The following is a 22,490-nucleotide window of genomic DNA, read 5'->3' as shown; positions in this document are numbered from 1 at the left end:
TATAAATATTTTTGTCCTCATATTTATATGCCGAAGTAGCATTCGAGATTGGAGCGCCTTTTTTTTGTTGTTTTTTTTTAATATTACACTTTTTTTTTCAAAAATGGCAGAACAAAAATTATGAACAAAAGTACCACCAGTCACATTTTTCAGTAAAGAAAACCTTAATCGTGCAACTACATTGAACAAAAGTACCACGTATGCAACCTTCAGGATATTTTCATCTTAAGCGTGATTCTGTACAATTTTGCATGTTTTTTTTTGTTGTTTTTTTTTCTTTTTTTCCTACCTCCCACAGTAGTCAACACAAGCGTACAATGACAAAAGCCGTACACACCAGTAGCCACTATTGAGGCTTCTCCGTTTCAGCAACATTATTAAGCCTTTGTATGTTGGTGTCACCTCAGATACAGTCCCATCGTGTGAGGCACTAGCCTAGCATTCCCCTGTTGGACCAAGTCTTTTCTTTTTTTTTTTTTTTTTTTGTGAGACCATTAATGCAAAAAGAAGCAGACACATTGTGAAATATGGTTCCAGTTCCACACATCCGGTCATCTTTGGTATCGGGACAGTGGAATGCATAGTTGCAGTGATAAGAGGGAGCTGATCTAGTGCCGCTCAGCATATTCAACTCCAGCCTCTAAAAAAGACAGCGCCACGCTGCTGTTTGGCCTCGGGAAACAGGCGAGAAGGAGGAAGGAAGGGAAGGAGGGAGGGAGAGAAAAAAGAGGGGAGAGGCGTCTCTTTTTAATTTCTGGGCTCTGCAGGGCTTGTGGTGGGAGCAGTCAGATAGACAAGAGAAAGAAAGCGAGTGAGCAGAGCTTCCTCCTGCCCAGGAAGGAAGGAAGAGTTTCCGCTAGCGTCTGACTGTCTGACTTGCAAGAATGTCGCATTTGTGGCAGGGCTTTGCTCCTCTCTCTCTCTTTTTTTTTTTTTTTTTTTTTGGCAGGCTGTCTGTGACCAGCTGTCTCCTTTTCCTCCTTTTTCTTTCTCTGTTCCTCTGTCGCTTCACGCTTCTCCCCTCCAGCCCAGTTTCTTTGGATTCTGCTCCTCCACAGCCGCCGCAGATGAGCTCAGCTGATTGGTTTGCCGGATATGGTCCATATCGTCCAAAGTTGTCCTTTATTCCAGTCAAATATCTTCCCATAAATTTCAGTCTGGTGAATGGGGCCTGGGAGTCAGTCTGAGTTGAGTCACCTCCCTCCCGTCCATGCTCGAGACAGGTATTCCCTCTCTCACCCCTGCCTTTTCCTCCTACGAGGGAGTCTTCGCCTCGTATCTCCCCACCACCGTGGAGCCGTTGCCGTTTTCCTGTTTGGGCGAGGAGCACCCAGGGGTGGGGCCGCTGTACGGTGAAGAGCTGCTGCTGGTGGAGGTGGGTCGGTGAGGCAGGGACATGGAGAGGGGCAGCGGGGTGTCGGATGGCGTGGTCAGGGCGTCCCGATCCCGCTCTTGCGGGCGCAGGGCGGCAGAAGGTGGGAACGGGAACGCCAGAGGAAATCCTGTCATGTAGAAAAGCCTGCCAACTCGACGAGCCACCTGAGGAGACAAGACACCACATGACCGTCAGTCCAGCCTGGTGGACACCGTGTACGGGACTAATGCTGAAGACTGTATTTAGGAGAGAGAAGAAGAAGAGAGGCTGCAGTCTGAGGGGCAGGCTAGTTTAAGGGAATCAGCTATGCTATGCTAGCAGTCTGTCTTGATCCTACAGACAAGACGCATTCAAACGCACACAAGTCCACGCAGTCATACACGAACACACGCACGCGCGCGCGCACACACACACACACGCGGGCAGGTCTGTGGTGGGTGTACCTGAGAGCGGATCTTGAGCGCGGGCCCCAGCTTTAGTCCCATGGTGTTGAGCAGATGCTCCTCAGTGAGCAGCGGCAATGTCTCTCCATCAATGGCCTGCTCCCGAAACACCTGGCAGAGACACAGCCGCTTCAGCCACAGCCCCGACATGCACAGTCACACTCGCACAGACCTACACATTCACTCACACGCACTACAAAACAGCGGTTCTCGTCCCATAATGTGACATACCAGACAAACTGAAGACTGTCATTGAGCATTTTTTTTTTTTTTTTTTTTGGAGAGGGTTTGAACTAAATCTCTTAACGGCGTCGTTCGCCTGCCATGCGTACATTTCCTTTGTCTACACTGTGAGAAATCGGTTCCCATAGCAACCCCAGTTTTAAGAGAAGGACAAGGCCTCGTTCCATGCAAGATTTTGTAAGTTTATGATCAGAAGAAACAAATGCATTTCTACATTGAATAGCTTAATTATTTTTAGCATCATGAAACAGACATTGCTTCAGGACGGGTTCCTCCATTTCTCAAGGAGAACAGGAAGACACTAGCAGCAGTGTGGTGACAAGAGTCAGTGGAGTTTGGCGAGGCAGAGCGAAGCGAAGCTCGTGGGTAGTTAAGCATGACTGCTGCACGACTGATACAGTTGATTGACATATAAAATGTTAATCTGTGGTGGATGGACCCAGAAGTTTTTTTTTGTTTGTTTGTTTGTTTTGTTTATTTTGACGACAAAAAGAGCTAGCTCCATCCATACGGTGACACGATTTAGTTTTTATGCTCTGCTGGTTGCACTTGAATATTCATTTGGAGTGGAAAATATACAACATGGTTACCAAGGCAACCAGAGCACATGTTGACTATAAAGTGAGAGAAGAGAACAAATGGCTTCATATTGTACGTGGACGTCGCTTTAGGAAGGAATCACCTGACGCTGAATGAGCCAGAGTGACGACAACAACATACAAATCATCATGTGCGTGTCGTATTTACTTTGTTCTACATTATTAATAAAATAAATTAATAGAAGGTATGTTTACTTTTTTACAAATGGTAAGTATTTCATTTTCTGGCCATAAACACGCGCAAACACGTTTCATTCACACGAGCTACAGGTGTACATGCACTGCTAACTCACCCTCACTCACACAGACAACCACAGACAAGGCTGAAACTGGGAACATGCTCATTCACGCCTCCACTCACATTCACCAATAAACTGAACCTCAGAAGTACCACAGTCATTTTGGGGTGTGTGCACTGTATCTCGGTCGCTGTCCTGCTATGATTTGTAAACAGCCTGCCCCCTGGCCTCCATCCCCTTCTTTCTCTCTCTCTCTCTTTTCCCTCTCTCTATATTCTCACCTGTGTGTATTCAGCACATCCAGCCAGGCTGCTTATGAAGCCACACACATCCTCCACACTCCACTTGCTGATGTCCTCCGTGGGGTTTGCTGTGGCCGAGTCCTCTGGATCCACGAAAAGACCTCCCAGAGAGCCTGAGAGAGCAGCAGCGGGTGAAAACGATGTGTCAGTGTACGAACTAGGTACAAAGCTGCTGCCGTTCTATTGTATTTCGAGCTGGATTGTAGGAAAACATTCCATTTGACAATGAGACGACCAGATAGACTTTCACTGCGTTCATTAATACAGACTTTAATTAAATAATAATTAAACGTTTCGTCTTTAAAACGCCCAACACAATATCTAAGAGGATGATATTGCTAATCAGTTAATGTGTCTGGTATTCATGCTTCAAACACCATCTAAACTATTTTGAAAATCAAAATAGTTATTGAATAATGTAATCATTTATAAAGGATTGTTTCAGCTCTACTGACTGGGTTTTAATCTTCCGTGCATGATGCATACTAAATGTTCTAACTGCACGAATGTGAACAACTCTCCCTCCTCCCCCTCCTCCCTCCCTCCTGTCTGTGCTGCTGGTGGTGAGCATGTGGGTCACACTGGGGTCAGAGGCAGGGCCCCTAACAGGGAAAGGTCTCCACACCAGAGACATGCACACGCAGACTGAGACGCTAATGGGTTTCACATGTCAGCTTTTTGTTTGCGTGCGTGTCCGAGTCTCTCACCTGTGTGAAAGTAAGGGTTGGTGTAGGGGAATCCAAAGGGCAAAGTCTGGCCGTGCAGAGCAGGCAGCGGTGGCATGAACCCCGGTGGCAGGTGGTACTTGAGATCAGCCTTGCCTAGTCCAGGGGTAAAAAGGTGGCGACTGGGTGACTCCGTACCTGCTGAGCTACAAGGAGCGCTCAGCCGGCCTGAGCTCTCTCCACCCTCCTTGGCACCGTCACACACTCCCTTGCTGCCAGTCTCTTTACCCCTGTCTCTCTCCCTGTCCCTGGGTTTACTGCTGGACTTCGCGCTGACGCCCTCCTGCCTCTCCTCGCACATCTCCGTCTCGCTTTCCGAGTCCTTCATCTCCTCGTCGTGCACCTCCATGTCCCCCTCCCTTCCTCGGTCCTCTCTCCCGCCTCTGTGATCCCCGGCACGGAGCTGCGTCTGGGGGACCCTGCGGGCTGCCTTTCTGGATTCAGCATCGGGCCCAGCGGTGGAGCTCTGAGCGTGGGTATCTTTGGGTGTGGAGGACGCCCCCGGTTGTTGCTGCTGGTGGTTGAGGGTTAGGAGAGGTGTGGAAGCCCCGTGGCGAAGAACCAGCATCGCGTTTGAGCGGCGGGTCAGCTCCTCACGCAGAGGATGGCCCTCGGGGATGTCATGGAGACTCCGCAGGGCTGGGTGGTCGGGGGACAGGCCAGGAGGTAGAGCTCCGAGAGGATCTGAACCCAGCAGACGCTGCTGCTGCTGTCGCTGATGGAGGTTTTCCAACTCCTTTTGCCTCAGCAGCTCCGCTGACATCTCAAGTCTGAACCAAGGAAACAAACAAGGACTTTAAATAAGCAGGTCACATTTTACATTTTACAGCTGCTTATTAAAAACACACAGCACAGTTAAGATACCATGAAGCTAACCTGACATCCACACCATAGTACTTTAGTACTTTAAGCTAAAACGTAATTATTTGTACTCATTTTTTAAAACATTTTTGCACACACCTGGCCAGATTCTGCTTCCTCAACAGCTCATGTTGTCGAGCAAAAATCTCAGCTTGAGCCGGTTGGAGGAAACTATAGCCTGTGACAGAAACAACAGGAAAAGACACACACTGTAATCAAACAAAGTAAAAAGTGACGTGCAATGTTCCAAATGTCAGAAACCAAAACAAAGTTGCTTCTATTCTACGGGCTTGGACTGTACAATGACGAGTAGACTCACCGGGGGTCTGGCATAGAGCGGAGGGCATGCCCAGGAAAGGAGGCCGCAGGTGAGGTCCTAAGGCGATGTGAGGAGCAGTTGGAGGTGACAGTAGGGGTGGAGGATGGGACAGTTCTCTGTGGACACAAACATTACAAAAAAAAATATATAGATTAATTTCAATTTGTGCTTTATGAATAAGTTAAACCGTGGCGTTACCTATTCATACATATATACAAGTGTGTGTGTCAATAGAATAGTTGCCCCCTCACATTTTTAGTTTTGCTCAGTTCCCGGCACATCTCAACTCTTTCTTTGTGTGTGTGTGTGTGTGCATGCTGTCACACCAATATATGCTGTATATTTTTATCAGTGGCGCTCCAGAGGCCCCCATGTCGCCCCGGTGCCTCATCAGTCTTGTCACGCCGCAGCAAGCGCCGCTGGCCATTGCTGTACCCTGGACTACAGCCTCTCCTCCCCTGCCGCCTCTCACACACACACACACACACACAACTCCAGACCCACACACATAATGAGGGCTGAATGCACAATGCCAGTGTGTCATGCTCCGACAGCTGGGGCGGCCCCTGCGTCTTGACCGGGGCCATGGGCTGAAGGACCTTCTAATTAACACTCATCCCTCCTCTCTTCTCTCCCTTTTCTGCGCCCTTCTCCCCGTTTCCCTCCCTCTCGCTCTCTGGGCTGCATTGAAGCCGGTTGAAAAGATGGAGCGTCCTGCAACCTCTGCTTCTGAAAAGGCCTTTCCATTATTGGCTTCATCTTTTGTCCTCCTCGAGGGGGAAAGGTGCCTCTCACCTTTCTCTTGTTCTGCCCTTCGCATCTCCCCCCTCACAGTTCTTTACACCCATGTCTGTGCTTCTCTGTGACCTCTGAAAATCTGTCTTTTTTCACCTCTACGTGTTTTATTCCCCCCTTCCTTTTCGTTTCTTCCCGTATATTCACCCCACCCTTGGCTTGCCTATATGTGCTTTGCACTGCAATACCTATTCATGCACATCTTCTGGAGTTGCAGGGGTGTGATTTTGACCAAGCGCATAAAAAAAATCTGTCAGAGGAGTGCATCGCATGCACCTTGACCCTCTGAAGGTCAAAGCGTGTGGGCGGATGATGATGCCGTCAGCCTGCCCGCGTCTCAAACCGCATCTGTCTCCGAGGGCCTCTCTCCCGAACTCGCTCTCAAGCTCCCTACCCACACCTCTCCCGTTTCTCTCCTCCTGAGCCGCTGCTATCACACCAATCAGAGCTCAGCTGTGTGTGACTGCCGCTGCACGAACGCATACATGGGAAACAAGCTGAGGAAAACAACAAAGTCAAAAACCAACACTGGGACGCATGCAACCGCAAATATTGTTTTGCAACTGTGTTCAAATTAGCTAGCGCCTGCATGTCTCCCGCCTCACTAAATGGTGAGGGAGCAGAGAGAAGGAGAGAGGAGCTGCGAGGAGGGAGGGCGCATATACAAGAGCGGGGAGATGAGATGGGGGGTTGGAGCCAGAGCTGAAAAGGTGGCGGTCTGTGTGTGTGTGTGTAGGAGGGGGGTGTGTGTGGGGTGGGGGGGCGGCTTCATCGATCGCCTCCGCCGCTGAAATGTTAATGCTAATCGTATAACCGCTCTCTCCGGCGGTGCCTCGCACTCCAGTGGCAGCTCCAATTAATCTTGGGTGAGGGCTGTGGCGCGTGACCCTGGAGCCGCGAGCTGGGGCCCTGCTAGCCGCTGCTTATGTAATTACACCGCCCAGTGTGTAATCACCTGGCCTAATCCCTCAGGGCTAGCAATTAGCCTTGCGACGCACAGTTCCACTAGGCTACGCTAAGGCGCCCGCAAAAAAACTCGCATCCACCCCCACCATGGCGCTCCCGCATGCCAAACTCCTACCCCCCCCCACCCTCTCTCTCTCTCTCTTTCTGATATTCCCTCTTTCTTCCCTCTCCTTGCACCGCCTACCCTTGCCTAGCGTTAGCCCGCAGATGAATAACGGTCAATTAAAGCTGCATGACTGGGGCTGCCAGGCGTCTGCGCCACCATAATTAGGCCTAATCACGGGGAGTAAGAGAGGGAGAGACGAGAGAAAGAGTGTGTGTCTGACACTCCCCTCCACTCCCTTCCTCCATCTCTCCCTCTGTTCCTCCTTTTATAGGAGGCAATTTTGAGGGAGGAGTGGCAGACATTAGTTGTTTTGCTCTGGGGGGGTATGTGTGTGTGTGTGTGAGTGTGTTTGTGTGCACGTGTCTCTCTTTGTGTGTGTGTGTGTGGTTTTTCTTTTTGTACTATATGTGCTTTTTGTTGAAAAACCACTGACGTGATCTAAAAGGAAGAGGTAAAAACGCTCACCTAGTTTTTTTGCATGAGTCTGAAAATAGGCAGATTCACAAATGGAAGGTGGACTCATAATCACTGGTCTCTCTGTCTCTGCCTGCAGTGAGGCCAGGGGCTCCTGGGGAATTCACTGGTGTGTGGCGACCTGTCAGAGTGGCGACAGCGGCCCCGTCCCGCAGCAGCCCAGGCGCTGTGTGTGTATGTGTGTGTATACGTGTGTGTGTGTGTAGGTGCGTCTGTGTAAGTGTGTGTGACAGGGTTGCCCTTAATGACTGGAGCGTGGGGGGATTAGGAGCGCCGCGCGGCCGCCTTCGGCTCCTTCTCCGCAGGAACACATTTACACAGGAAGCTCATTAAAATGGATGAGGCTCCCTCCACGCTTGCTCTCCCTCCCGCCTATCTCCCTCCCTCCCCTTATCTCACACTCCCTCGATCTCCTCACTCCCTATTTTGGTTTCTCTCTCTCTCTCTCTCTCTCTCTTTCTCTCTTTTTCTCTCTGTCACTTCATCATCTCGCCATCTCTTCTCTTCCTCCTTTGCTTCCCTTTCTTCATCCCTGTTTTGAGCTCATGTTTTCCACTTCCCCCCGCTCTCTCTCTCTCTCTCTCTCCCTCTTTCTCTTTACTTTCCTCCATCCCTCCCTATTTGCCTTGCAGATGCTTGGTGAGCTTAGTGCCATTTAAGGCCAGACAAATGGAGCGCCAGGCTCTAAGCCCATCGAGCGGCCCTAATGATTTGTTTTTAACAATGGGCCCTAATGGGCCCCAGATAATCAATGATGAGGGGTCGATGGAAAGGTGAGCCACGGAGAGTTAGAGAGGGAGAGGGAGAGGGGGGGGGAGCCACCATCTCTAACTCACTTCCTTGCTTTTCCTTTTATCACAGTTTTTTGCTTTTTCTTACCATTTATCTTGATTTTAATTTTTTCTTCACTTTACATTCTCATGTCTTAATTTTCTCCCACTCCCCCCACCCCCCACCCCCACATATATATATTTTATTGTGGACTGGCACAGTCTGGCCTTTACACATGTATATTACATGACCAAAAGCGGGACATTAAACCCATTTGATATTGCTGAATGAATCAGATATTGCTGAATGTCAACTTTTAAATCTACAGGCCTTCGTGTGCTTCTACCTCCACTCATCTGGGAGGGTTTTCCCCAAACTTTGGAGGCTTTCATGGACCCCACACAGGGGCATTGTCATGTTAAAACGTGAGTGGCTTCCCCAAACTGGTGCCGTGATGCTGGAAATACACTACACTTGTCAAAATAATGTGTTATGCCATTTCAATGAGATTTCCTTTGGCCTGGGCGAAAGGATCAAAGCACACGTCCATATACTTTTGGCCACATAGTGCATCTACACATGAGATACTGGTTGCAATATCATTGCTCTTTGTCAGTTTCTCTATTCTCACTGTATTTTCTTGTTTGGGGCTACGGCTAAAGTGTTGGAAAGGATACTTTGCAGTATTTTTCTCATGTGCATATTTTTTTTATTTTATTTGCTCCAAAAAAAAAAAAGAGAATGTGAATGTGTTAATAAGAACACAACGGGTAGTAGACGAGGACAGTGGGATGGACGGATGGATGGATGGATGGATGGATGGATGGATGGATGGATGGATGGAGGAAGGGAGGGTGAGGCCTAGTTAACTCTCCCCGGTCCTGTGTGGCTAATTACTCTGTGTGCTGTCGGAGAAGAGCCGTGGCTCACTGACTACGTTCACACTGCACCACTGGCCTCTCTCAGTCACACACACACGCACACATGCACCGACACACACACACACACACACACACACACACACACACACACACACACACACACACGAATTAGCAGACATATTCACACAAACAACCCCAAATTTAATCCGCATAGATGAGTGCGCATGCAGACCGCCAGCTTGAAAAGTGGAGCAAACAAACACGCGCTCACGCCACACACCCCCACCCCAACACAATATATACACCCCCACAGTCTCCCAGAGCTGCACCACACAGCGCCTGGCCGCTCGGCTTCCTGCTTATTTCCCCCTCCTACCCCTCACCAACCCTCTCTGTCTCTCTCATATACACACACACATACACACACCCTGCTGCCGCACCGCCGGCCCATTATCGATCCCCCGCCTCTCCCCGCGCCACATAAATAATCGACAAGCAATTACCCGCCCACTCCCGCTGCCCCCGGCTTTGTTTGGGAGGCGCAGGGGCCAGCGCTGGGGGGGGGGAGGGAGGGAGGAAGAGCAGCCGTGCAGGCGTGCAACTCCACAGTGGTAGCCAAGAGGTTATTGGATCCTTGGTTTAGCCATGTATGTGGAAAATGCACATACTCGCACGTGCGCGCAAGCGTGCGCCGCCGCACACAAGGACACAAATATTAAATCAGATCTCGCCGAGGAAGCTAGGAACGAGTGGAAGAATGAAATAAAAACTGCAGAGGTGTGCTGATGCAAACTGACAGGTGATTAACTCCTTCAACTCTTTCGCAGCAGCAGGTATGAGTGTGCGAGGAGGATGTGGGTTGTTGTTTTTTTTTGTTGTTTTTTTTCCTGATGATGATTAACACTGAAGCAGGGAAGCCTTGCAGATTTTACAGCTTCAGCCAGCCACAGTGAGGCTGGTGTAGTGATCGGACTTTCTGGAAAGAGTTTGTTTGCACCCCCGCCCCACCGTTCTTTACCTGTCGGTGTAATGCGCGTCCCGGTGCTGCGGCAGACCCTGCTTGCGTCTCTGGCTGGATGAAGAAGAGCTGCCCGCCGAGGGCAGGTGAGCTTCTAAGGCCGCCGGATTCCTCACTGCTGCAGCCAACGCCTCCTGGCGAGCACGCAGCATGTCTGCGTGGAAGGAGAGAGCGCAGCAAAACAGGAAAAGCGGAGAGATGAGAAGATAGCGATGGCATGACAGAGATGATTAAGGATTAATAGTTGAGATGGAGTCAGAGAAGGAAAGCAGAGGGTGGGGAAGGGAAAGAGGGGAGGATAAAAACAAGTTTAAGATCCAGCCACTCATTGTGCAAAAATGCAAAAGAAATCCCACCAATTAACAGCTTTTAGTTGACGGCTTCTATTATGTGTGTTTAAAAAAAAAAAAAAACTGTTAAAGGTTTGGCACAGCAGAAAATAGAGAAAGCATAATTCCAAATGCTGTTTATTATCCTCTACTGATGGACGTAAGTGAGTGTGTAGACAGCTCATAAAACACCCAATAAGATATTTTAAAAACATTGGACCCAACTGCAAACATCATATAGAGCTGGATTTGAAGTATGAAAAAGCTCAAAAGGCACCATAATAAAAAAAAACAACTCGTATTTTGTGAGTTTTTGTACAGAGAAGCAAAACATAACTTCACACAACATGCACCACGTTTTTTTTCGTTTTCTTTTACCCCTCCCCACCACCCCGCCATCATGTCTTCTCCCTCCATCTCTGCCTGCCCTCTCCCTCAACCTTCTGCCCCCGTCCACTCGCCTCCTTCCATCTCCTCCTCATTCTCCCAGAGACTCTGGTTCTCTCTCGGCCCCGTCGGAGAGGAGGACTCATCATTATCAGCTAGGCCAGGCCACACCAGGAGACATGGCTTCTAATGAGAGAAAAATCCATCCCGCTCTCTCTCCTCCTTCTTTCTCTCCACCCTCTCGCTCTCCGCCTCAATCTATCTATCTACCCCCTCCCCAACCTCCACCACCCTTTTTTTAATTAGACAGATCCCTCGGGAGCTGGGGGCCATTTCCGCCGCCGGTACGGGTGTGATGTGTGTTTCTGTGTGTCTGCGTGATTTAGGTGCTTGCGTGTGCGTGCCCGACTGTGTGTTGCTGTGTGTGTGTGTGTGTGTGTGTTGAAGCAGTTGAGCGGGCGCCGGGGTGGGGAGGGTGAAGCGACAGATATTAATGCGGCCTAGCTCCGGTGTATCGATCTGTTTGCTGCGCCAGGCCGCAGGGGACTCGGCTGGCGGCAGACAAGGGTGTGTGTGTGTGTGTGTGTGTGTGTTTGTGTGGGTATGGTGGTGTGTGGAGGGGCGGGGGGGTGAGTGAGAGATAAGGGAGGGATCAGAGGGAACTGAAGCCTCAGAGCACACACACACACACACAAACACACACAGGCTGTTGTGCGCTTGCATACGTGTTGGTGACAGGATGGAGGAGTTGACCTCTATGAGTTTCCTGTGGTCGCAATCCCACCTACACCAATTATTTTGTATGACTGGCCCAGTTAAAGGGGGCACCTTAGCAATTTTTAGTATTGCACTTTCATAAAGTCTGGGCAATAGATTTAAAAAGAATGGTTAAAATCGATGCGGCAGAGGCAAAGGCCTAAATACTAACGATAGAGGACTTTTGGCTTCAGCCCCCTTAATAAGGATGGTAGACAGGCCCCCGAGCACAGGCCGCTATATTTAACGAAACCCAACTGAGAAAACACCTTCGCCAATTTGACACATGCATCATTTAGCAGAAAATTCTAATAAATAACCACAATGTTTCTAGGTGACTAAAAAGTTATTTATGCCCAATAATTGATAATCCTGCAGCATTACATTTTCATTTAGATGCACGCCTTATGCTGCAGTGCATTGAGTTCTCTGGGACGCCGTGCCTCGGAAAAACGCCACACTACACTTCTCATCATGCCCACCACAGGATTTGGTCCATAAACATAATTGACTTTGCAGAACTCGGCTAAACTAAACTACCACCGTGTAATTATATATTTTATAAAATAAATTTTAGTATTTAGTTAACATTTTCTGTCTATAAACGTTTATTTTATTCAGAGCCTTTTACTTTACTCAAATTTGGTCTAAAAACATGAAAATCATCTGAGGTCTGAGTTCTACTTGCCAGCCAAGGTCCTGAAGTTGAAAGGTAAAGTGAAGGGCATTCTCCGCGACAATATTGTGACAATACAAGATTTTTTTATTTTATTTTTTTATTTCTCTGTCGATTATTTGTCCCCTTTCTCCTATTTATCAAACGCATTTACTTTAACACTGGGTTCATATTTTGCTCTCTCTGTCTCTCGTGTGAACTGAGACAAGGGGTCAGCTGCTCGGCTCTACCCTTCTGTTTATGTACGTGTGTGCACGGAGTAACAGGGCGGATTCAGAATTTTCCCCTCCAAAACTCTTGTCTCGTGTTGCAGCTGCTGGAACACAAGAGGAGAGTCCCTGCGACTACAAATTAGAGTCCTAATTGAGGACACGCAAACACACTCACCAAACCTCGTCCTTTGCATGAGCTATTTTGGGAAGTCCCAGTTTTGCAGTTCGGACCCATTCCACTTATCCCCTCTTTTGTGCCATCCCGTTTTTTTTTTCCCCCTGCCATCATTCTTGGAGTTGGGCCTAATCCTCCCTAGTTAAGATGGGTTTTCCTCAGCACCAGAATGGAGGTGAGCGCTGCGCTGATGCAGCTTGGCCGGCCTCGTGATGGATTTGGTGGACTGGCAGGTACACAAAAGCCAACATCCATCCACTAAAGCGAACCATACACCAGAAAATTACGTATCTTTTCAGGAAGAGGCATTCAGTCAGTATCACAGGCGGCTTTACAAAGCTGTAAATATGTGGCGAGACTGTTGCACTGAACGTCTTTGTCCTTTGACTAATCGCATGCTTGAGTTTTCTGCCTTTACGGGATGATGCTAAAGACATGTTGTCTAGAGCTCCGTGTTTCAACGCAGACTGAGCTGAGACAAAAACGAAGAACATGCCATCCATCCCATCCCTCCTTTCACTTTCATCTGGAGCTCTACCCCCACCTCTCATTTTCTTTTCTCTCTCACACACACTCTCCTTTCATCATATGAAGAGGGAGGGAAAGCCCTCCTGGCCATTTCTACAACCCTGCCTCCCCTCCACCTCCATCCCCACCCCCAATTTCAGCCCCCCACCTTCTCCTTTCCCAACTCTTCTTTTGCCCATCAGGTCCAGGGAGAGGCACTCAAACAACACCTTGCACCTACACACACACACACACACACAAACACACACACACATACACACACCCAGAGTTCCTCTTCACCCCCGCCTCTTTCGCGCACACACACTTTCATTTTCTGTGCCCTGCACTTCAAACACATGAAAGGATGCTCTGCGGGGACCAAGGCTAAAGGGAGAGTTGGCGGTAAGGAAAAGGAGGAGGAAGCGGGGAGAGGGTATAAAAGCAAGCTTGAGAGGGAGATGTATGGGAGAGATGAGGGGCCCAAGGGGGGGGGGGGGGGGAGTGGGGGTCATGGGGGCCCCATCGGAGACCAGGTCAATGTCAAGGGGGTCTCGCTGAAGTGATTCAGATCAGCCTCTCGGGGAACAAAACAGCCACCCCTCTGTCCCACCTCCTGAACTGTTTGCGCCGAAGTGTCAGTTTCTTAACAAGCTCCACCTGTTAATTGGAGTCTGCGGAGCTGCTGGTATAATGCGCTTTGTAAATAAACTTGTAAAAAAACGGTCAGGACACACATGGAAGAAGTAAGCAGCACCAAAGGCGTGGCAATCAGTGCTGGCAATGCCCATGCAGCCACATGTCTCCTCAACCACTTAGAGGATCTGGCAACAGCGTGTAACCACATACATGCCACTGTAAGGAACTCTTGTGCAACTGTGTTTAAATGGTAGTGGAATTTAAGTGTGTGACAAACAAACCATAAACTTGAATCTCTATGTGTTGTTGTTGTTTTTACTTCTTGCTCCAGGAGAAGTTATTTATTCACGCATCCCTCATCCCTGTTCCTTCCTCATTTGCATTGACCATTTCTCTCCTCAGGTTTTTTTTTCTTTTTCTTTTTTCTTTTTTTTCTCTTTTCTTTTTTTTTACTCCAGTTCCCGCTGCCTCCTGTTCCTTTTGCGCAGACAGCTTTTAAGTGCGGCTTGGAAGAAGAAAGGAACGTGTGCAGAATAAAGGATAGTGTGGAAACTATCAAACGATTTGGAATGTGGAAGTGAGGGAAGCGAGCGCGTATGCCTGCGTTGCGCCAGAGCGCTTGCCTCAAAACCGACGAGGCTTCTGGGAAAGGAAGCCGGCGATCAGACTGTGCCCGGGGCCATAAAACCCCCACAATGCACTGCATTTTGCCTCCAACTCCTCTAAGACGCAGGGAAAAGGCAATTAAAGCATTTATAGGCTTCGCCCTCTAGATTTGCAGCCAGCAATTAAAAATCATTACTAATCAAATAAAAATAAAAGTACCTCAAACTACACTTCAGCCAGAGGATCGATTGGATTTATGCAGGTGCAAAAGAGCTCATAAAGACGGGTAGGACTTAATGTTACATTCTTTAGAAAAATGTGAGAAAAAAGGTTAACATTTAATGGCAGGATCACTGAAATGAACATAAACCCAACTTATAAAATTCAAGCAGGGCACCTTTTCTCATTTTCTCTTTCCCCCTATCAAACCACGATTCTCTCAAGCTAAGAGCAGTACATTTCAAGTCCGTAGAAACTGAGTAAATGCGTGACACACTGGTGGTTTCCTGGGTGTTGGGAAATTTAAAGGGTTGGCAGGCGGCCAATGAGAGCTCCCGGATCAATCACGGCGTTGATGCATGTGAAGGCTTGTGGGTGCTGTTAACAACGGAGAGTCAGGGTGGTCAGAAATCACCCTGAGTGACACTTTGACACTGGGTGGGCAAGCACCGCAAATAGAAATGTCAGCCGTCTCCATGGCTGGGATTTTACAATGGCAGCAGTGTGGCACACTTTAACATGGTGCTCTGAACCCAGTGCTACACTCTGGGGTTACGAAGTAGCGCGGCGCCTCTGTGACTTGGTGACAGGTGAGGGAAGAGGCCTTTTTTTTTATTTTATTTTTTTTTCATCAAGAAGTGCTTCCAAAGAAAATCCTTTCATCTCTCAAGTTACTTCAAAATAAATAAAATAAATAAATAAAGGAAAAATACATCTCTTATGAGAGTATTCTTACTGCTGGGTAGAACTTAAAAATCATCTGAGGTATATGCGGTGTATTTTACAATAGCGAGAGTCACGCACAGAAAAAATAAATACAAGTAGAGAGCTTGTGGACTGACCGTGGCCGGGCAGACCCATGCTGCTGGCTAGTTGGTAGAAACGTTGCTGCTGCTCCTCGTAGGACCCTGGCTCGCTGAGCGCTGACATCATGCGCCTGTAATGCTCCTCAGGGCTCATGTGGCCGTGGCTGCCGCCTGCCTCCACCACCGGGCTCTGGGAGTTTTCTAAAGGGAGGACAGACATTTATCAGTCAACATTCAGGTCGTTTGGGGGAAAACGGCGAGATCTGAAACCGTTCACTTGCGATTGCCTTTGTGTTTGCAAGTAAACTACGTTTTCAGCACGTGATTGAAGAAAAACCTATGTTGTGGACGTCTTGTGAGGAATGCATGAAATGTGCCACTGTTTGTAGCGATAAATGGCAACCAGAGGTCACAGATTAGGGAAAGTCGTAGCTCAACGTCTAAAAATATCTTGCAGAATATGACTAAGCACACCTTCAGAGACTTATGTTTACCGGAACTAAATCTAATACTAGGGAGTCCTCAATGTATGAGTACGTTGCTTTGTTTTTTACACATGACTGAGCATTGGCTGAAGCGCAGAATTCCAGTCAAGCAATTTGAAATCATTTTTTTACCCCACATTTTGTGATTCTGGTTTGTGGTTTTTTAGACTAAACACACTTCGTGCAGCTCTCAATGGAGTACAAGGAATGAATCTCATACACCTGCGAACTGTTTGCTCTCGGGCAACAAACAGCCTTCCTCAAATATCAACCAGAAGACATGGTTTTACACAGATCGTTTATTAAGGACATGGCACTGATAGACTGGGGGGGGGGGAGGGGCAGAGTGGTACACATACAATCATGCATTGTTAATGTTCTGGGCCTGACGTGAACTCACAATTTCTCTGACTCATTGCACAGCAGCATCTACGCTAATAGTACAAGGTCATAAGCAGAGTTGTTTCACAACACTGTATTTTGAATTTGTCAAACACGAACTACAAAAAAAAAAAACTACCCTGAAACAATCTACCACTATATGCACGTAGTACTCCTCTGTTGTGTTTAAGGTGTTGTGAAGACGATGCGGTCTATGATATCTATCTAGCTGTCAGTCCCCATACTTAATCTCTCTCTCTCTCTCTGACCTCCCTCCCCCCCCTACTTTTCTGTCAATAGTAACATGATCTAAGGTAAGGGTGGTGGGGGATATGGGGAGGCGGTCGGGGAGTTAGAAGAGGGAGACAGAGGATGAGGTGGAGGAGGGAGAAGCAGAGGAAAGCAGGGGTTATTTTTACCACCCTCCTCCTTATTGAAACCTGAGTCTGGCCCCGGGCAGGCGAGCAGGAGTGGCGCTAAGGAGCGGAGGTGGGGTGGAGGTGGAGAGGGAGGAAGCGAACACGCAAGCATCTCTGTCTCCACAGCCAAGCTCCCGCTAATCCACCCAAGGTCTTCAAGTGTGTGTGTGTGTGCGCGCAACTAGTCTGTGCTTGTCTCAAGTTTTCCTGCTCTCTAAACACAGCAGGGGGTGCCGACTTTGCAACTGAAAGAAAAACAGACATCATTTACACAGCGGCATCCAATCTTCCCGGCTCCATCCATATGCTACCCTCTCGGTCTATTTCTCTACCTGCATTAGTCATTAAAGGATTGTGTTTGTCGCCAGACTTTGAGGAAAAAAGATGTAACCCGTAAAGGACACACACACACACACGCAGGTGCCGAGTGAAGCGTTGGGTGTGGATAGAGCTCAAGGTTAAGACACGAGATCAGCAGTGTTTTGAAATGGCTTAAATGCAGTTCTCTGGACAGCAGGCTGCACACACACACACACGCCCACAATACGGAATTCTTCTTTATCTGTCTCTCTTATGTGCAAACTAAGAATACAAACAACACATATACAAGGGTTGCTTGATCCAAAGGCCAGGAACCTAACCTCACATATTGAGAGGCAGAAAAACACGAGCCCCATTTTGCCTTAAAAGGAAGCCATGTCGGAGTACACAAACACACACTCTCAACCAATAACAAACCCATGCATGTTTCAAAAGCTCGGTTGTGTCTTGGTGAGACGATAATGGCCGGGAATAAGTGTTTCTATACACGGAGAAAGAGAAAGAAGCTCCAGGCAGGACTGCTGCAGGTCAAAGGTCAGTCAGTGGGCAAAGGTCAACGCGGAGGTCCTGCTGAGCTCTACACAACACATTCTGTTCGCACGGACAAATACATAATCTCATCTAGATTTTACACAATCGCCATAAAATAACATGTCAAATAATTGGAGGGTGCACAGAGCGAGATACAGACGGACGTGCATGTGTGGTGAGCTGCCCTTGGTTTTGCCTGCTGTATAATGATAAACATCAATCAGGAAGTCTTCCTCAGGACCCCAGAGGAACGGACCCGGCGGCTGAGCTGGCTCCACGCCGGGCGCTCGGTTTCACACCACACGAGGGAGATATGAATAATAGAGGATAGCGACCGGTTTGCAGCGCTGCGAAGGCGGACTGCGAAGGTGTGCCTTGTCATTTATGCTGTGCAAATTTCATCTAGAGATAAAATAAAAAGTGTGCGTGACGTTTCTCAACGCCCTACAGATTCCCCTTGTGTGTTGCTAAAAATATATCCACCTAACCGCAGAATAAAAGACATTTTTTTATTTATTTTTTTGCAGAGGAGTCTGGTAACACCCCAGAAAACACTAGACGATCAGATGATGGGCATGAGTCATCACAACATAAAAACCTTCCCAAACGATTTGAAAAAATTTTGTCAGACAAAATCAGTTCCCAACAGAGTGCTTCCAGACAAACTTTCCAGTGCGAAAATATTGTGGGTGGAGGATGTGGCTTCCAGGCTAATACTTGTCTTCCCACTTTCCACTCATGAGCTATGTTATGGTAATTTCTATTAACCAAACCATCACTGACTTCCTCTGCTGCGCACATATGCATTAGCAGTGGTGTAAGACCATTGACTGTTTATACTATGGACAAACCCATCATGTGGTCACCCAATGGATTCTGAACCTCGAAAATGTAGCCTGAAGTGGGTGGAGCCTGTGGTCGCCATGTTGGATTAGCTTTACTCCACCCATACGCAGATATTCCAAATATGGACTCGGGGGGCCGTGTCAGACGCTGAGACCAGCCCACCCAACTCTCCACTCCGCTACCTTTATAAAAAATAAACGAATGACCAAAACCAATTTTTGTACCAGGCAGTAAACATGTTTAATAATGTTGTAGAGTTGGGCTTTTTAACATGGGGGTCTATGGGGATTTGCTCCCTTTTGGAGGCAGCCTCAAGTGGCCACTCGATGAACTGCAGTTTTTTGCACTTCCGCATGCGCTTCATGGCTCATACCTGGAGGTTGCCGCTTGTGTAAGACAGATGAATGGGCTCTAATAAAGAGGTGACATGGAAGTGTATCACATAAGAACATTGGGAAGTTCTTCCAGCTGCTTCCCTTTCCAACAGGAGTTGGATCAACACAATCATTTTGATTTACGTGAGATTTGAGCAGCATGTGCATCTGTGTGCCTCGTTTCATGTGTATCTTTAGGAGATGCAATGCATAATTCCGGCTGAACACGCTGACCAACCACCAGCAGCCTCAGCCCTCTCCTTCACTCTGCAATTTCCAACTTTCATTTTAACACTCATTCTCATCGTCTCTTCTTCCCTGCAATTTTCACCCATTTTCTTTTTGAGAATGCAAGTCGGAACACAGCGCACGGTCTTACCTTTGGGGGATACGCTGCGTGACTTCTTGCTGTCAGAGGGACACTCGCTGCTGCTGTTGGGAGAGAAGCTTCTCCTCTTGCCTAGAAGGTCATCTGTTAACATGCACAAACACAGAGAGGTGGGGGGGTAAATAGTCAGAAAGAGTTGAGAGTAAAGGCTGTGTCTCTCTGTGTACGTGGTGGCTGCGTTGGAAATGCAGTTGGTAGAGAAGGAGCGAAAGGGAGCCAAAGTGAAGGGGTGAACGGGAGAAAGATTGAGTGTAGCGAGCCACAGCTTCTGGAGATGTGCCTGATCTGTCAGAGATGGGGGGGGTGGGGGGGCTGTACCGCTGCGGATGACAGACCTGCCCAGCTAATTCATGTGTATGTGTTTGCCTATCTGAGGCAGGGAGGAGGGCCCTGTGTCTCCTTTCGACGTCTCTTTCCAACCGTCTGTCCTCAAGTGTTATCACTGTCCTTCATCTCTGTCTCCGCTCCTCTTTCGTCTCTTTTTCCAGGCACAAAAGCCTCCGACTGAACTCAAGTGCGCAAGAACCTCTCAGCTGCTTGAGAAATCTCTCTGAACCGACATTATATCTATATGATGTGTTTATATTTAGTTTTTCTACCTCCACAACCCCCTTCTCTCTTTTAATGCGCTTCCCTCGTAAACACTCTTGCCTCATTTCTCCATCTGTTTCCTCCTCTTTCCGCTCTCATCTCTGTGAGTTTGAACCCTACTCCCATCAGGACCTCCCACTCTCTCCTCCCATTAACACCCTCCTCCCTCCCCCTCTTCTTCCTCCATGTTCTCCCCCTACGTTCACCCCTGCCACCAAAAGAGGAGCATCCAGTGTACAATTACAGCACCCCCTTCTGCCCCCCTCCTTCTCTCCTCCCCTCTCATCTCGCTCTTCTTCCTCCCCACACCGTCGCCTCACCTCCGCACCCTCCCCCTCCAACGCACCTCAAATCAATACGGGCCTAATCAGAGAGGGAGGGGATGCAGAGCACATCGCACGCTGCGCCGGCAGGAAGGAAAGAGCCGTTTGTCATTGCATCTCTCTCCCTCTTTTTCTATCCCCTTCTCTATTCCTATCGCATGCACCTCTGATTTTTCTCCAACTCCGTTTCTTTCCGCATTAGACAACCAAGCCATAGCAGCAGCAGCAGCTCCCCTCCTTTCTCACTTCTCAGTGCGTATTTTTAGGGATGTTTTTTCCCTCCCGCAAGGAGAATGGTTCCTCTCTGCCTCCCCGTTTCGGCAAAACAATTTTTCATCATTTGCACAGCACGTGTAAACAGCACCGAGAAACAATGAACAGGGGGTTAAAAGAAAAAGAAGTAAACACAACGTAATTTTGTGGCAATACCCAAGCAAACAGAGTTTGGTGTCTTCTGTCATGGGTCCACCCTTGATATTGTCATAACAGAAACAGACCCAGACTACAGCTTTGGGCATATTTATCTCAAACTTCCTGGGAGGAGAAATCTGGGCGCTATGGAGATTGTTTGGTAATGTGCATTGTTTACCAATCCGATCTTAAACTTCCCACACTGCTCACAGAGCCACAGAGGCCGCCCAGGTAATATTAAACATGTCCTATAATTAGGAGCCAAAGCCCGGATGATTGCATCAGTACGTTCACAACAGCCAATGAGAGAGACAGGTCCACGCGGACACGGAGCAGCTGATGACGTTGCCAAACAACGGCAAACAAATGTCGACAGATATCAAAACCGATGAGTCTCTCATAATGAATGCTACCTCTGTTTACCATTTTCTCATCCAGACTGGTTGAGCTTTTGTTTTGTTTTCTTTTCACACAGCAGAGCGCAGCCAGTTATAGCGCCAGTCTCCATTCTGTTTACATCTGCTTGTTCGTATGATCACGCGATGCGGTGCGATTTTTGTCTCTAATTGCTCCCTGCCTAATAATTTTCTGCGGCGTGTGATGCGACACTGTTGTCAAATGTCACAGCGCGTGCATGTTTGAGGTTAGAGAGAAGAACATCTGTGAAGCGTCTTCTTATGCGTGTGGCGCAACCCAATTTTGGTTTGACTCCAGCGTATGAGATGGGCAGAAAGTTATCAAGACGGGAGCGAAGCGGGAGCGGAGTCTGAGTTTTAACCCGTCACTCCGTTGCCCAAACCTACAGCCTCGCAATAGCAAGACGCATATAGACCCGGAGAGGGGAACGCCAGCCATTTAAACAGGACTCTGAGGATTTTGTTGTGCTGCTACACGAGTCCTGGTGTTGATGAGAGGGTGAGTGAGCGAGACTGGGGGGGGGGAAGGAGGAGATTCACTAATGATCCTGTGTTTGATGTTGTCTCTCAGGTCCTGAGGAGATCCACTCCCTATACCATCCTAAAGAGACGGCAAGTGGGGGAGAGAGGAGCACTAATGGACAAGTGCATGCATAGACACACTGAATGCCTTTCAGTTTCCCCACCATCTCCTTTATGATCCCTCATTCTGTTTTTCTTCTCATTTTCAAATCACGTTCAGTGCATTTCTTTCACTGCTCTTTTCAAAAAAAAGAAAAAAAAGGTCTCCATCTATCCTATTAGTGAAATATTAACAAAGAGAGAGAGACCCACACCCCACATTAGTCAAACCCCCTCTTCTACCAAACACACACATGCTTACACTCACACCCAGAGCCTCTCATGATCAAACACACACACTTGAGTCGTCTCTTGAGCCGACCTCACTCAAGACACCGTGTCTCCTGAGCGAGTGCCCGAGGGCCAGAGATTTGAGGGCGGAAAGCTTTTAAAGCCAATTAAATGGGGCTTCTTAGAGCACCGGCGCTCCCTTTTAATGCTGAACCCTGAGCTCTGCTAGCGTCTATACTAACCCTTTTACTCCCACTAACGGCGCTTACAGTTCAGTTTACTACCCCAGGCCTTTCCCTATCACCTGCTTGTTAATATTGCTAAGGAATTAGTGGTTGTGGTGTCAGTGGAGTTTTATTTTCGCTCCAGGGCTGTTATTTTAACTGTCAAAATAGTGCATTTATTAAGTGCAAATAGCTATGATTTTTGCCAATCCTGGTCAACGGACAGCAGGCTAACATTATATTTAAGAAACAGACCGAAACACACCATGTTCTAGCTTTTGTTTTAGTTCCTCCTTACTAGTTAACCTCCTACTTATCTGCCACTGAGGGAAAAGATGGATGAGAAGGAGGAAACAGTGGGACCTAAGCGACTTCTCTTTCATGTGACACCGCCAGGGCGAATCATGAGGCGGGAGGTGTGTGTGTGTGTGTGGGGGGGGGTAGGGGGAGCCTTTCTCTCTGTGTCTGATTTCCTCTTCTCTCTCAAACTTTGGTCCTCCTC

The 22,490-nt window shown here is 48.2% G+C and overlaps 1 protein-coding gene across 3 annotated transcripts in view; it reads right to left on the bottom strand.

The window, feature by feature from the left end:
* Positions 1-461: 461 nt before the first annotated feature.
* samd11 (sterile alpha motif domain containing 11) overlaps positions 462-22,490 on the bottom strand; it is a 46,968-nt gene continuing 24,939 nt past the window's right edge. For 2 of the 3 annotated variants that reach the window (XM_047606774.1, XM_047606795.1), the window contains exons 5-13: positions 19,163-19,255; positions 15,463-15,627; positions 10,118-10,271; positions 5,107-5,222; positions 4,887-4,965; positions 3,909-4,696; positions 3,181-3,314; positions 1,819-1,929; positions 462-1,539 (exon numbers count right to left, since the gene is read on the bottom strand). In XM_047606774.1, coding sequence (XP_047462730.1) covers positions 1,255-1,539; positions 1,819-1,929; positions 3,181-3,314; positions 3,909-4,696; positions 4,887-4,965; positions 5,107-5,222; positions 10,118-10,271; positions 15,463-15,627; positions 19,163-19,255 — 1,925 coding nt within the window. In that variant the 3' untranslated portion in view covers positions 462-1,254. The remainder of the gene's footprint in view (positions 1,540-1,818; positions 1,930-3,180; positions 3,315-3,908; positions 4,697-4,886; positions 4,966-5,106; positions 5,223-10,117; positions 10,272-15,462; positions 15,628-19,162; positions 19,256-22,490) is intronic. The other variant, XM_047606785.1, reaches the window with a different exon arrangement.

Source organism: Mugil cephalus, chromosome 1, assembly GCF_022458985.1.
Source record: "Mugil cephalus isolate CIBA_MC_2020 chromosome 1, CIBA_Mcephalus_1.1, whole genome shotgun sequence".
In the NCBI taxonomy this organism is placed as follows: Eukaryota; Metazoa; Chordata; class Actinopteri; order Mugiliformes; family Mugilidae; genus Mugil; species Mugil cephalus.
Note: the sequence above shows the minus strand (reverse complement) of the source record. Positions and strands in the feature narration are given on the sequence as shown.